The following is a 15,394-nucleotide window of genomic DNA, read 5'->3' as shown; positions in this document are numbered from 1 at the left end:
GCTTTCGAGCCTCGAGCATGTTGGGGTCCGCGCGGTGGCACAAGCGCACCATATCCTCGGCAAACATGGCGACGCTTTCATGCAGCTGTTGGGTGCGTCCTTCAAGAAGGCGTCGTGCGTTTTCGCGTCGGTCCGCGTTACCGAAGGTGTCAAGAAACCGACGACAAAACTGCTCCCATGTCGTCAATGTTGCCTCCCAGTTTATAAACCACTTCTTTGCGCCGTCTTCAAGGGTGAAGTATACGTGGAAGAGCTTTCCATCGAGACTCCAGTAGTTCGATTTAGCTACCCGTTCGAACTGCTCAAGCCAATCTTGCGCATCTTCGTTCGGTCGGCCATGAAATGGTTCAGGAATGCACATATTCTGGACCGTCACCTGTGCACGACTCCTTGCGTTTTCTTGCGTAGGGGTGGTTGTCGGAAGTGTTGCTCCCTTTAAAAGGCAAATTCTGGTTCAAGACCTTGAAGGCGACGGCTTGAGCGGTGCACAGGCGTCTCCACGCGTGGCTGTCTCGTAGGGCTGGACTCGGGGCTTCTCACAGGGGTGCTGATCATGAGATAGTAGTGCCCAGCTCCTCCACCAGTGTCGCGGGTTATAAATGACAGGGGGTTTATTTAAAAACACGGACAGTGGGACTTGTAGAGACGCTCTCAGAAAAGGCCGCTAAGATTGTCGTCTTCTTTACTCTGCTGCGCTGCGCCTCTCGAGCAAATCCGCGTTCTTCGTTGTCGTCGCTATTTCGCCGCTAAATGCAGCTATGCACGTGGCAATATTAGCTATCTTTCGGTGGCGTTTATAGCTCCTTTTGAAAATTTGTTTTAATGAAATGAGCTTTTTGCTGATTACCACCTTATTTAAGGGCCTAGAGTGTACGGAATTGGGCCTCCTGGTAGCCTATGGGGTGCAGTTTATTATTATATTAAGCAGACAAAATTTAAATGCGTTTGCGAGGTGATATTACCAATTTAATCTTTTTAGTGATTAGGCTTAATTTTGATTGCGGAATAACTCTGGAACCATTAAACCTAGGCTGATCAAACTTCAGTAGCGTCAGGTCTACCCTAAGGACTTTCAACTTTATAAGTAAGAAGTTTCCCGGTAGAATATTAACGAAGCTACAAGCGATCGTAAAAAACACGTGGTCTGACTGTTGTTGTTTTCACGGATTCACACTGTTTTCCGCTCCTAAAATTTAAAATTTTCGTTTGTAATAGCAGTATTTGTAGCGGTTCAACTCCTTGTATCTTCACGAACAAATAGACACCACTCTGACCCTCCTAGAACCAAAATTGCTAAAGTTATAGGCAGATATGTGCAGAACTCACTTACACGTGCTGCTGACGCGGCCGCTCCCGTGACCTACTATCAAGTAAATATTGTAATTACGTCTATCTTGTAATGTGTCTTGGTATGATACTTACTCTGACTCACATGCCATGGACCTCCTCCGTGAACTCTAATCATAGAACGAGAGCTTTACAAGCAATGAGACAGCAAAGCCATGGCATACATTCCTCGCCTATGAATGGCCATCTAAGGAGGAGCTCATTGCTTAGAGGTGCACACGCTTTCCAACACCATCGACCTCGAAGCACTGACATGCATTTATTTCGATGATGGTTTAGTGTTCAATGCCCCAAAACCTAGACCCAATAATAATTAGGCACGCTATAGTAAAGGGTGCCAAGAATTTCGGTCACATGTTTTTCAATATGCACCTAAATCTAAGTACAAGGTGTCAACCATTTTTGCCTCCACTAAAAATGGAGCCACCATGGCTGAGATTTGATACAACGTCCTTCGGGTTATGAGTTCAGTACCATGACAACTAGACCACTGTGGCAGGTAGTCACGAAAACTTAGCACAGCATTAAAAGCTAACCGTCAAACGGGTATCAAATTTATTTTCACGTGTGTGTGCTCTGGCTGGCAGCACACAGACAGCCACTGTATGAATCGAGCAAGAGAGGTACACTGGATTGAAGCAACGTTGAAAGCTCAGTGAAACAGAGAAAATGCAACCGTAGAGACGACACAGCTGCAAGCTTCTCACATTGGCGAATAGGGCAACGTCAAAAGGACATGAAGCAGAGAGAATGCAACCATAGCGACGACACAGCTGAAGTCTTGTGACACAAGTGCGATGAAACAAACCTTCAAGGCAGTTGGGCAACCATGCAACCATGACTTATTTGTGGAAAGTGCTGTCAAATGTTATTTTAGTGTGTGTGTCATACGGCTGGCAGCACGCAGGGCCACTGGGTGAATCGAGCGAGAAAGCCACATATGACTGAAGAAACTGCCTTCCTGGCAGTTGGGCAACGATATAGCCATGATTGCTTTTTGTGAAGTGCCGTGAAATGTTATTTTTACATGTGTGCTACGGCTAGCAGCACACAAGAAGCCACTGTGTGAATCAACCGAGAGAGCTACATGTTATTTTCGCGTCTGTGTGCTATGGGAGGCAGCCCAAACAGAGCTAGATCTACTTGAGATGGCATCACAAGTTTGACAGATTGACTAGATGGGAGTATTTGAGAAATGCCCCTCGTTTCTTGTTTGGGTGAACCTTCTGTTTGGTAGGTGCTTCTGTTTGGCAATTGTGCACCTACTTTTTAAATGTCGACTAATGAAATAGTCTGCGATTATCATCATAAGCGATGCGATAAGCAAGCCCCACATATTATTCTCTTAAAAATCATGCATGAAGCACAACTATTTTGGAGCGAGAGATTGCATAACAATTCTATTGGAAAAAACAAACCTGTGCAAAACAGGTCAACCTAAAAAGACATCAATGCCGAAATCATTTATGCGTGGATATCATTGATGTGTAGTTGAAGAAAGCACAGGCAGCTTGTACTTTAATTTCAAGTTGAGATATAAAACCTTTCACGTGCCCACAGAAGTATATCGGAAGCCCACATAGTCGGCTGACGAAAACTGCTTCCGGATGACGATGACTATGCGTGCAGGTAATACAACTGTGTTGCGTAGCCTAAACCTCTGCCTAATCCATCGCGTGAAGAAGCAGTTCGCGAGAAAGAGATATTTCCTGGAAGAAGGCTTAAGACGACGTTGCTTGAACTGCAACTTCAAAATGTTTTTTTTTTGTTTGATACAATATTCCCTGTGCACTTTTCCTTCAACCATGACGTCGTTCTTCAGCATGCAACACCGCGGAGTTCAGGCACACTCTTCGGAACTCTTCTTGCCGAGTTATGCAGCAGTCCGGACTTTCGCGAACAACTTCTGGTATCTTGCGACAGCAGACTTCTTCAAGGGCCATTGGCATTGTTTTACAAACCCAAAAGTTGTACCTGCACTCACGAAAACTGGCCTAAGTTATCGTTATCGTGGATATCGCACAAACACCGCGACATGAAGACAATGACGAAATTGTTTCTTTGCTTGTGATTATGCAGCACAACTTACAAGTTACACGCGCGACACAGCAAACTCGAACGCGAGGACGAACAAGTATCAAATAGAAAGGGCTACTTAAATCATCTTTACACTAATCCGTGATCGTTGACGTCGTCATGGAAGTGTGGTGGGTCAGGTGGCGGCGGATCACCGCTGTCATCTTCGGCACGAAGCTCTGAATCGCGCAACAGTGTGTCCCTGTATTGTTCGAAAACCATTTCACCGCTCATTGGGCACAAACGCTGTTTAAGTCCGGGGTTCATGGTGAACAGTGGTTCAAAGCGCCGTGAAACAAAACACAGGCTGCCCGCATTGAGCACACAAACAGATGATCAGCCCAGCTGGCCCAGCCGCAGTCAAGCGCCTGACTGCCGGTGGCTCTCCTCTGGCTTTGACTTACTGGAAGTAAAAGACACAGCATCACGCATGCGTTCTCTCGCGTCACATCGCGACACAGGCCCTGTGAAGGTAGAGCTTAGCCCCAAGTGCTTGAAGGAAAAGTTAACGGTGAAAGGTGTTGCAGAGGAGGAGAGTACCTATTCATTACTCGTAGCTACGTTAATAATGGGTGTTTCGATTGAATTATGGTGGCAATGATTCACTCCAGTAGTGGTTTAATCAAAAACGTATTGTGAAAAAACCGTTTCAGGGACCCTTTAAGAACCAGATAACTGCAATAATAATGGTGGGCTGATACACAGCCAAGGTTCTGCATACATAAATGTAATACCAGAGCGAAGTATTGTAGACGTAGTGGTTATATAGTATTGGCTATATATATTACAATTGTTTTATATGAGACATAAGAGGAAAGCTTGTCGGTTCAAACGATTTTGCATTTAATGCAACACCGATGTAAAAGATGTACGAGTGTTCACTTCGTTGAGTGCAATAAGGCAACCGGCGTTTAAAGCAAAGCTGCCGTTTTCTCTTCTTTCAGTGTCAATCTTCCGCAGCCTCCTGGCCTACTCGTCAGAGAGTGAGGTTCATATTCCATGTGAATACGTCTCAACACAATGGGCGAGGCACTCGGTATATGGCAAAGGTTCCAAAAAAGAGCAACTTTGTTCGCTAAAAGGATTTAATAGGCACACTTTGACAGCATGTTTTTGTGTGTGTACATGCATGTGTGTTTTTGTGTGTGTACCATTAATTGCAGTTTACTCATTCGCTATATTTATGCTTAACATCACTCCTCTAAATGAAGACATAACTTTCACGGTTTCAGGTGTGTCCTGCAACGATGGGGTAATGGCTCTTGAAAGTGCACTCTGCAAGCACAGTGAAACATCTGAACGTCTACTACAACAGGTCACCCCTATTGTCATGCCCGTGATAATGTACTTGTCAATGGTTTACCAGGCATCTCGTATCTTGTTATGGGTACTGGTCACTGTTAGCAGCCTGCTGTGTTTTTCAGAGTTGCCATAAGCCACCTGTTGAACAAATAAGAATCTCCCCCCCCCCAAAAAGAAAGCAGCAGAACTTTTGAGAGAAGCCCTAACAAAACAGAAGTCTAGTAAAAGTTCTCATTCTTCAAAATAGTTTCAACTATTATAAAAATGCCATTCAAATATGATATTCTTACAAAAATTGACATTAATTATTTTGCATCACAAAAGTACACATAACTGCATGAAAGCATGTGTGCACTGTATAACAGTTTCCGATTATAGTTTTTGACTCTTCTATAGTAGGTTTCATTTCAGTGCTCCACTGTGCAATGTCAACTATGTCTAAAAAAGTTTGACAATCAACTGGACCATTCTTGAGCAATGTGGGAAAAGAGCCTAAATATACTTAATATAAGCGAAACTTATAACCGGCATTATTCAATTACAGTACAAATAACGCTGAAATTCAACATGAGCTTTGTGCCTTTGTCGCATTATGTCTGAACATCATGAATGGCAGTGAAGGGAGTCATGAATTTTTACATCATTGAGTTATGCCTTCTGAAACAATTTTTTAGACAAACTAGATGCTCTTTTTTCCGTAACGAACTCTGTTTGAACTGCAAACAGGCTGCATCTTTAGAAAGGTGTGCTTTGCTTTAGAAAGCTGGCTGTGAACTGAACTTAATGAGATCTTTCTAACTATTTTGCGTCAAAAACAGCAGATTACAAATAGGGTGAGAATTACTGTAAAAATATGTAATGTCACGCATATTTATGTCACATTGACAGCATTCATTATCTTCAGTAGGGTTTAATTATACATAGACCGTAGAGTGCTATAACATGGAAAGTGGGCATGAAAAGAGCAATAATTTTGAAACTATGACAGAGGTTGTTTGCTGCATTGGGGAGTAAAATCACTGTAGCCTTCAGATGAAAGTAGTGAAGATGTGTTATGTGCTGCATATTCTGCGCTGACGTCACCATTGCGCGGCGCGCACGATTACGTGCGCATCTTTCGTTCTTTCGCGGCGCAGCTATCGCCGCTCGTCTCCCTCGTTTCTCTTCCTCTCTTACGTTCATACTAAATATAAGCGAGCCTGGCTTTGACAATAAAGCGACGTTTCGCTCTCTTGTTGACCGGCGTAAGCTTTGTTCTTTGGCGCGCCTTTGCGCGGCCTGCGGGATGCTACAGTGGGGACGAGGATTGGCGACGTGTTAGTCGCGAAGAAGGAACCTGAAGACCGCAGCATGCCGGGGGACGACATGGCCCATCTCAAGCTATCAGATTTCGACGAAAGCAAAGAAAAGTGGAAACCGTACCTTATCAAGGTGGAAGCTTTCTTCGAAGTGAACGCCGTTGAGAATTCAGCAACAAAGAGAGGATTACTTGTGGTGGCATTGAGCACGCACGTGGTAGAGACTTTCGCAAAGAAAGTAGCTTGCGTGCGCCAAATTTCTTGACCTACGAAAAAGCAGTGGCCACGCTCAGCGAGTATTATGGCCCAAAAAGGAACGAAATTTCGGAAAGCTACAAATTTTTCAACGGGTGCCAAGCTGAAGGGGAGCCTATGCATACCTTTTTCGTAATAATTCGGCGGATAGCTTATAACTGCAACTTCGGAGGCGCGCTGGACTGGATGCTACGGGACCGCATTTTTTGGGGCGTACGTAATAGTGCGTTGCAGAAACAGCTGTTCCAAAAAAAGGACTTAACACTTGAAGAAGAAGAAGTTATAGCAATAGCAGCCGAATGTTGAAAGCTGTGGCAGATGCGGTAGTGGAAAACACGAGAAGGACTTTTCCAGGGCCAGGTGACTGTGTCATCTGTGTAAATGTAAAGGGCACCTTGCACGAAAGTGCCAAAGTCGTGCAATAATGATTCTAGAATGGGGCCAACCAACACTTTGATGGTCTCAGAAGGGTCATCTAACGAGGAAATGGAAACAGCCCATATCTGGACACTAGCGTCTAAAAGAAAAAACGTTCTGGAACATCCAATTCCGCGAGTATTCACATTGGGGGGGGGCATTGAATTGCCAATGGAGGTAGACACCGGGTCAACAATTTGCATCATTTTTCACGAACTTTATGAGAAGCACCGCAGGCAGTGGCCAAGTGTGAGAGCCTCCGGTATGAAGCTTTTTTTGCTACGTAGGCAGCCTACTTGTCCCCGGAGAACTTCAGTTACGCGTCAGCTACGAAGGGGTGTCTGTGGACTGTTTGCTGACTGTGTTGGACTGTGCGGCCGTGATTTGCTTCGTTTACTCGACAACGCAGGAGCTCCAATATATCAGGTAGCAGCACGGGACGTCCTTCCGGAAGAAAAGACGACGACAGCATCTTCGAGGACTACCAGGACGTCTTTTCTGCTGACCTTGGCCTCATCGAGGGAACCCCCGCCAATCTGCACCTAAAAGAAGGCGCCATTCCAAAATTCTGTAAGGCACGGCCCCTTCCCTACGCTTTGCGCGATAAGGTAATGCAAGAGCTGGACCGGCTGGTTTCAGTAGGAGTGTTGTCATTAACATGCACGGTGACCTCTTTTGCTTTAATAGGCTGCCGTTCGGAATAGCATCCGAACCGGCAATCTTTCAAAGAAAGATGCTTGAGGTATTGACAGGTCTGCCGGGCATGCAAGCTTATCTAGGTAATGTACTTGTGTCGGAGAAAAAAAAAATGATAATGGCAAGCGACTAAGAGACGTTCTGCAGCGCTTCAGCAAATGGGGAATAAAGCTCAGATTTGATAAGTGCGAACCGCACAGAACGTCTGTGACGTAGAGATGATCTTCACCCAACAGAAAAGAATGTGGACGTTATTGTTGAGGCACCAAGTCCCTGCAATGTTACCGAGCTGCGCTCCTTTCTTGGTATGCAGACGTTTTACGCGAAGTTCCTGCCTAGCATGTCAACTACGCTTTTCCCTTTATATCAGCTGCTAGAAAAAAATGCACGCTGGAACTGGAAGGAACAGCACGAAGCTGCTTTTACAGCTGCGAAGTGAAGGTTCAAAGATGCACAAGTGCTAGTGCTTTTCAATCCAAACAAAGACTTGAAGTTCGAATGTGACGCATCCCCCCACGGTGTCGGAGCAGCTCTGTTCCACACAGTATGCAATGTTTATAAACCCATTGGGTTTCATTCCAGAACATTGACACAAGCAGAGCGGAACTATTCTCGACTAGTTCTGCGTCGGTGGTCTATTGGCTAAGGTACTCGGCTGCTGACCCGCAGGTCGCGTGTTCGAATCTCGGCTGCGGCGGCTGCATTTCTGATGGAGGCGGAAATGTTATAGGCCCGTGTGCTCAGATTTGGGTGCACGTTAAAGAACCCCAGGTGGTCGAAATTTCCGGAGCCCTCTACTACGGCGTCTCTCATAATCATATGGTGGTTTTGGGACGTTAAACCCCACATATCAATCAATCCATCAACTATTCTCAACTAGAACGACAGACGCTGGTGCTCATTTTTGGAGTAGCAAAATTTCGTGACTATCTTCTAGGGCGAGAGTTCACGCTGGTGACCGACCACCAACCACTTCTGGGCCTGCTGAGACCGGACTGCCAGACACCAACGATGGCAGCCGCCCGAATCCAACGGTGGGCACTTTGCCTCGGGGCCTACCAATACAAGCTTCAGTACACTCCAGGCATGCAGATGTTCAACTCCGACGCCTTGAGCCGAAGGTTTTGACTGCCACTGATTTTTGACTGCCACTGACTCACGTGAGCTGAATGTTTTGACTGCCACTGACCCTGTCCTGTCCGAGGTTAAACATTGTACACTGAACGGGTGGCCTCAAACGAAAAACTTCTTCCACCATTTGGTCCTGCCATACTTCGACCGGAAGTTGGAGTTGCCAGTGGCTTATGAGCTACTCTACTGGGGAAACCGTGTTGTGGTACCGGAAGAGGTTCGTACCCGAGTGTTGCATCTACTGCTTGACACGCACCAGGGGCCATCGGCGATGAAAGCTGTTGCACGTTCACTGTTTTGATGGCCAGGACTGGATAGAGATATCGTGCAAATATCGGCTTCGTGTCAAAGCTGCATCCAGAACCTACCAATGCCTACAGCAGCCCCACCAGTCACCTGGCCAGCGACGAATGAGAAGTGGTCTCGTGTTCACGTAGATTTTGCGGGTCTGATCGCAGGAAAAATGATTCTGGTGGTAGTCCACACGCATACAAAATGAATCGAAGCCATATCGCTGGTGCACACAACCAGTGAAACCACGGTTAACTGCCTGGGCGCTATTTTCAGCAGGTTTGGTGTCCCACAAACCATAGTTTCTGATAATGGTCCGCAATTTACCAGCCAGGAATTCGAGACATTTGTAAAGAACAACAACATAGTACATCTAAGGTGCGCCCCCTAACCACCCCCAGTCAAATGTGGCGGCCGAAAGAGTAGTGCGAACGATAAAGGAGGGGCTTCGAAAAAAGAAAAGGGGAAAAATGGAGGACAATCTAGTGCTACTCTTGTGCAACTATTGGAGAACTCCACAGAAAAATGGGGAGCCACCAGCATAAAATCCTTCTCGGTTACCAAATCTGGTCCCTGCTGGATTCGTGTTTGCCTTCTACACTTGCAGAGCCATCGCCGGGTCAAGACGGCTGGACTTGCTACCCGAGACCAGTGTCTACGTTCAGAATTATGGTAGCGGTGACAAGCGGATACCGGGACGAGTCAAGACTACGTCCGGATCAAGGATGACTACCGTGGAAGCTTTGGGAGGACTGGCCCAGCGACACGTTGATTAAGTCCGCTTGCAACGCCTCAGTTCAGTGGAGCACCAGCAGCAGCCTGACGGTGTGATCGAGCAACGCCTGGCATCCAGCCCGCCAACGACAGCAAGAGAAGGTGATCCGGCGACCAACACACCTCGGTGCGCAAACTCTCCGATACGAGTCTCCGGCGTCGCCTCCCCACCTCAGCCTATGACCAGATCAACCCCCACGGATAACACTGCAAGAAGCCCCCCAAGAAATCCTGAAGCGTTCTACGAAAATACGCCGACCAGTGGAGCGCTTCCACTTTTAAGAAGAAAGAAGTGCTGCATATTCTGCGCCGACGTCACCATTGCGCGGCGTGCACGATTACGTGCGCATCTTTCATTCTATTGCGGGGGCAGCTATCGCCGCTCCTCTCCCTCGTTTCCCTTCCTCTCTTACGTTCATGCTAAATATAAGCGAGCCTGGCTTTGACAATAAAGTGACGTTCCGCTCTCTTGCTGACCGGTGTAAGCTCTGTTCCTCGGCACGCCTTTGCGCAGCCTGCGGGATGCTACATTATGTAAAGCGTGATACGTGAGAAGTTGAAAAGAAGTAATGTCGGGGGGCAGTAATAAAATGGGCAATGTAGTGTATTCACATTGGGCTTCACATTGGGTCGCCTTGCAGTAGCAAGACTGACAAGCCACTGATACTGTAAAAGTTCTTGCTAGCCTTGCCTTAAATGTTGAGGGCTGGGCTGTGACATATGTCACCAGAATAGAATAGAACAGAATTGAAGTTCAAGAAAATGAATGTGAGTTATCATTGTTGGAGATTCTTAAAAAGAAAGTGTGGGTCTATATGATTACGCAAGCAATGGATGAGGTGTGAAGTGTCTTTTAAGAAGCTTCAGGTAATGATGTTTCTGCTCTATCTTCATAATGTTCATCCAATAAAAACATGTAGAACAGGCAGATTATTTCCACATCCCACTGATTCGACAGGTGCAACAATTGTGCTAAGCGATGAAACATACTTTGCTCGGAATTTCTTAGAAATCTTTGCGTTTGCATTGATTGTGCATTAAAATTCACCATCACCGTCAGCGAAAAAAAAAGTAACGTGTTGCCGCTGCCGTTGCTTCGCAACCATGAAATATAGTCAATGTGTCTCTGCTGCAAGAAACCACAGTAATGATTGCTTAGATGTCAAATTCATGTTTCACTATAAGCTTGTTAGCTAAACAAGTATTATACCCAAAATGATCATTTGAAGGGAATTATTTACACAATTAAGCAGGACCTTAGAATGTTACTGTGACTTAAAGTGGCCTGTATAAAGTTATATGTAGTGACATCCGGCTGTTTGGTTCACGGTGGAGCCATTTTTCTCAACGGGCCATTATTCACAATCTTAGGTTCTATCATCCTCGGTATCTGCAATGAAAGCATGACTGAACTCACAGAATGCTTGCACTTATTTATGGGCAATTTTATAATAGTAAAAAAGTCCTTTTATGCGCTAGTTACAAAACAAAATGTCTGTGCATAAGCATTTTTTGTGTACTTTAGCCGATATAATTACTGCAATAAAATTTAGAGCGTTTATGTGAGGGTGTTCAAGATCAGCTTCCCTCGCTCAGGAGTTAAACACAGCTGCCATTGCAAAGAGAAAAAAGCAAAATTTGTTTTTAAATGAAGTTGATAAGCCTTATCCACTTTGCGCCAACTCTTACGTTGCAAGTATAATAAAGTGTCGCATATTTAGACATTTTCCAAAAGACTTTTTTTTTCACTTCATATAGTTGTTTTACCCCTTGTTGCGCATACACTTCATACACAAAATGCTATCTTTGTGATGGTAATACATTTGTGTTACATTGTCGTGAAATCTTGAGAATGACAGGCAATGAAATTGGTCTCTTGGTGTTGAATATGTTTGATGTTTTCTGCCTTGTAAATCGTCCACCGAAATAAAAAACACGGTTCTTTTAGGGGCTGCTGGGTGATATGTGCATAAAATGTTAAATACTCAATCAAGTTTAAAATATACATTGCTCGATTCGTGTCGATCTTTTGTGTAATCACCCATTGGCGATAATCATGCTAAGAAGACCTACTTGCTTTTATATCTAAGTTTAGCCACAGGTTGGCTAACTCAGCCAGACTCAGATTGAGCCGTGAGTCCAGGTGAGTAATATATTGCTGAGTCTTAGTCCGAGTGAGTACCATGGAGATAAATTTCAGTAGGTCTGCGTGCAAGTGAGTCTGGCTGAAGAAAAGTTTGGTGAGTGTGAGTCCAAGTGAGCCATAAGGGCGATGTATATTAGATGAATGAGTCTGAGTGAGCTCACAATGTTTTGCCGGCGTCTCGTCGTATTTACCAAACTGAAGCATTACTATCACGCATCAGTGCTGTAGTGTACATATGCCATCTCAGTTAAACAGATGCAGCAGTTTTGAAAAAGGGAGGGTCCTAATCCTACCTGCCATTTTGATTTGAATGAAGGTAAAGAAACGTGTCATGCGAGTCATAACATATCATAAAAATGTCCTTAATGGAAGTCAACTGCTGATGGCTCATGTTTCGAGATATATGACATGAAAAGCGCCAAGTAAAGGACTGACTTTGTGAGATATCTTTGTTAAATGTAAAAAGCATTGATGCCTTGGACAAAACAGCTGATAGTCCGCTAATAGACTCATGAGTTGACTCACTCAATCAGGCAGGCCATTGAAGTTAACCTATTATATTACGAGTTACTGCTTGAATGGGGTAAGGCTGCACATAAAAATAATAAAACTGCCTATAGATGGTAACGGTCCTATAAGTCGACAACATAGAACTTGTCAGATTCGAAGTGGTGGTTTCTCACCACACTGTGCTCAGCGACTGTACATCTTTATCACTTGAGCATGCGCATGTCGTTTTTTTTTGTTGTTGTCGCAGCCTCTTGGGGAAGTTGTTTGCCTTTCCTACATACAAAGCTTCACAGTCGGCAAGTGGTATAGAGTAAACCAGCCCATGCGCATTCTCTTCGTGTGAACAAGTCTACTGTTGCTTCGCATGATAAGCCAACACGTTTCATGTGAAATGTGTTGTGAACGATGAGAAGCACACATGAAACTCGGGTATAGCAAGGGTACGGCCATGTTCGAATAATTTTATTAAATGAAAAAGTGGATTTTTAAGTTCATATATATCAGAACTTGTAATGTTATTAACAATAGACGTAAAGAGTAAATGCAGTGGTTGTGCAAACAGGCAGAGAAAGAAAGCCCTAGAAAATGCAATGATATATCCATTGGTTCACCCTGAAAAATTAGTTACAATGTGCTTTTAAAGCTAATTTCTGTTGCCTACTGTACTAAGATGCCACAACAAGGTTATGTGCTCACCCAAAATATCGCGATGGCTGCACAGCCGCTCCCCACTATAGTGATACAAAAGCAGTAGGTGGTATTAGATATTTTGGTACCTGATGTTATTATAACTAAAGACCGAAACTTTAAGCTAAATGCCTATTTTTTCCAGGTGTCAGTTTGGAGCCTATTTAATATACAAACAGCAACTAATGAATGAGAAACATTTTGATCACATATTGTTTGTGGTTAGAAGTGCCTATTCTGAGGTTCGTGTCTATATCAGCTTTTCAGCGCCTAAAAATGCCTTTTCACGTTTGTCGAGTAATGGTTTTGCTTAAATTACCTGTTTATATGGAGGAAAACAAGAGCGCTTAGTGTGGCCATATTATTGACAACACGTGCATAGCGTGCTAGTTTTTTTTTTTTTTTCGGCCAATGTGCTCCAACGCGTGTGACGTTTGCCAACGCTCTAATAAGGTTGCGCTGTAAACACGCCTTTACGTGAGCGGGGCTTGTACCCCAGTGTGGCAAAGCGAGTTTAGCATCTATAGTGCTATTGAGCCTTCCTGTAAGACTTTCATCGCTTTGTTCGAGAGTAGTGCAGATTGGCCGTTGCGTGAGCTAGACTAGAGAAGCAAACTAGCCAGAGTTTACTGTAACGAAGCGAGGAGAGGCCAATGCTAGTGTACCCCGTTTCCCTGGAAGGTCCCCATCGCTAGGTTCAAAAGTGGTGCAGCTCGATGGTTGCGTTTGGGAGGCCAGAGTACAGTGTAGCTAGAACGTGTCGAATCTGCCGAAACTAAGCAAGGCTCTGACTGCCGCCTGCAGCATACACGTAAGTTTCGTTGGCATTTATGTACCTTATAACGGCAGCTGTCGGAAGTCTGTCGAGCAATGCGGAATAAAAAAAAGCTGTGAAGTGTTCTTGTCAGGCAATGGACCATGGCGGATCAAAGCGCCACTCCGTATATCGAGAAACGTTCCATGTGGAAAACAGGGGAGAACAAATTGGAAAGGCCAATAACATATTGTGTTTGATTCTACTCTGAAGCACGCATAGACATAAAGCTCTCAACATTGCTTACGCAACTGCCAATTGATTTAACTAACCCCTGAACTCGTGCAAACAACATGTATTTTGTGGTCATTCTACAGGCACACACATTCATTTTGCTATTATTATATCTGCGTCTGTGTACTTCTCATGCACCCAATACATATAATACAGCCATATGCGACAGCTTCACTGCACAATCCACTTTCAACTTTATAGCTTCCAATGTATGGTAATCCACAATTTAAACTTCTCGAATAACATCGTGCAATCAAAATTATGCACTGAGTGCTTGAAGTACACACAAGGGCCGGGATATTGCTATTGTGTTCAACGCTTTCAGGGAAGCTTGCGTATTCCCAGTTTTTTCGGACATCCAGGAAAGGTTTGCCTTGACCCCAATAAACCCGTTGCTGGCAGGGTTTTCTCAAAGCTTAAATCTGTCTAGGAAAGAATCCCGCATAGTATGTGCTAAAGCAAGTGTCTAAAGTTTCAAGTCGGGCTGATTCAAATATTCTGGATTGAATTAGAGCCTTTAAAGTGCTAGGCCACAAGTACACTTCACTAACTTCAGTGGCCATCCAGTGTTCTTTTTTGCATAAAAAACAAATACTGACTAAAAGCAAGCACAATTCAAGCCAATTAATACCATTTTTCCGCAATGTCAAATTACCACCTAAATATGTTCAAATGATTATCTTTTTTTTTCATTCTTTTCATAGAAAAACTAAATTCAGCTTTCCTAAAGCACAGAATTTGCCTGCTGTGTTTGTTAGAAGTTGAATATTTGTCCTGAGCAAGCTAACTGATGTAAATATAAATTGTGCCTAATTATGCATTATTGGCAGTGTTTAGGGACTATTCTAGTCACCTGAAACATTTTTTTATGCCTAAAGTACCGGTCTCTAATTATAATTTACTATATCAGAAAAACGACTTTAATATCAAAATATCTTATTAGCTTAACACTTCCTCCCTTCTTCGTCTCTGGATATGTGTCACCACCCCTTTATGTTAACTTCAAGGAGTGGTGCCTCGGTGGGGATAGGCTCAACAGGCCAGTCCCATCGTTTTTCAGACCATGTTAGACGTCCTTTGTTGTTGTTGTTTAATTGAGCAAATTTAGCAGCAGATGACACACTTCGCTTTTTTTCTACTTTGTTTAATTCAATAGCCGTAACAGCGAATTGGATATCATTCTGACATCCTAAACGCTTGTATGTAAGTTGTAGATGGATACGTACTATATTTCCCAATAGGTTATGCGAAAGCCCACAAGTTGGCGATCATGAGAGCATCCAGATGTTCGCTAAATAAATAGAAATTCTCAAAGCGCTTGTTGTTCGCTAAGAAATGCTTCACATTCAATAGAGATTACAGGACTAGGAGGGAACAGCGGAGGGTTTTTCGAACAGGCCACGTCCACCAAGGCTG

General features: G+C 44.2%; 1 protein-coding gene across 7 annotated transcripts in view; it reads left to right on the top strand.

Moving 5' to 3' along the window:
* The window catches only part of LOC142775806 (uncharacterized), a 104,863-nt gene that overhangs the window by 26,541 nt on the left and 62,928 nt on the right, over nt 1-15,394 (top strand). The window contains exons 7-9 of one of the 7 annotated variants that reach the window (XM_075877926.1): nt 4,368-4,459; nt 4,656-4,738; nt 9,421-11,537. The exons of 2 other annotated variants lie outside the window; for them this stretch is intronic. In XM_075877926.1, coding sequence (XP_075734041.1) covers nt 4,368-4,459; nt 4,656-4,689 — 126 coding nt within the window. In that variant the 3' untranslated portion in view covers nt 4,690-4,738; nt 9,421-11,537. Of the gene's footprint in view, nt 1-4,367; nt 4,460-4,655; nt 11,538-15,394 lie in introns of those variants that run through there. 4 more of the 7 variants (XM_075877925.1, XM_075877924.1, XR_012887033.1 and 1 more) reach the window with 4 other exon arrangements.

Source organism: Rhipicephalus microplus, chromosome X (genome assembly GCF_043290135.1).
Source record: "Rhipicephalus microplus isolate Deutch F79 chromosome X, USDA_Rmic, whole genome shotgun sequence".
Classification (NCBI taxonomy): domain Eukaryota; kingdom Metazoa; phylum Arthropoda; class Arachnida; order Ixodida; family Ixodidae; genus Rhipicephalus; species Rhipicephalus microplus.
This window is presented reverse-complemented; position numbering and strand designations above follow the sequence as displayed.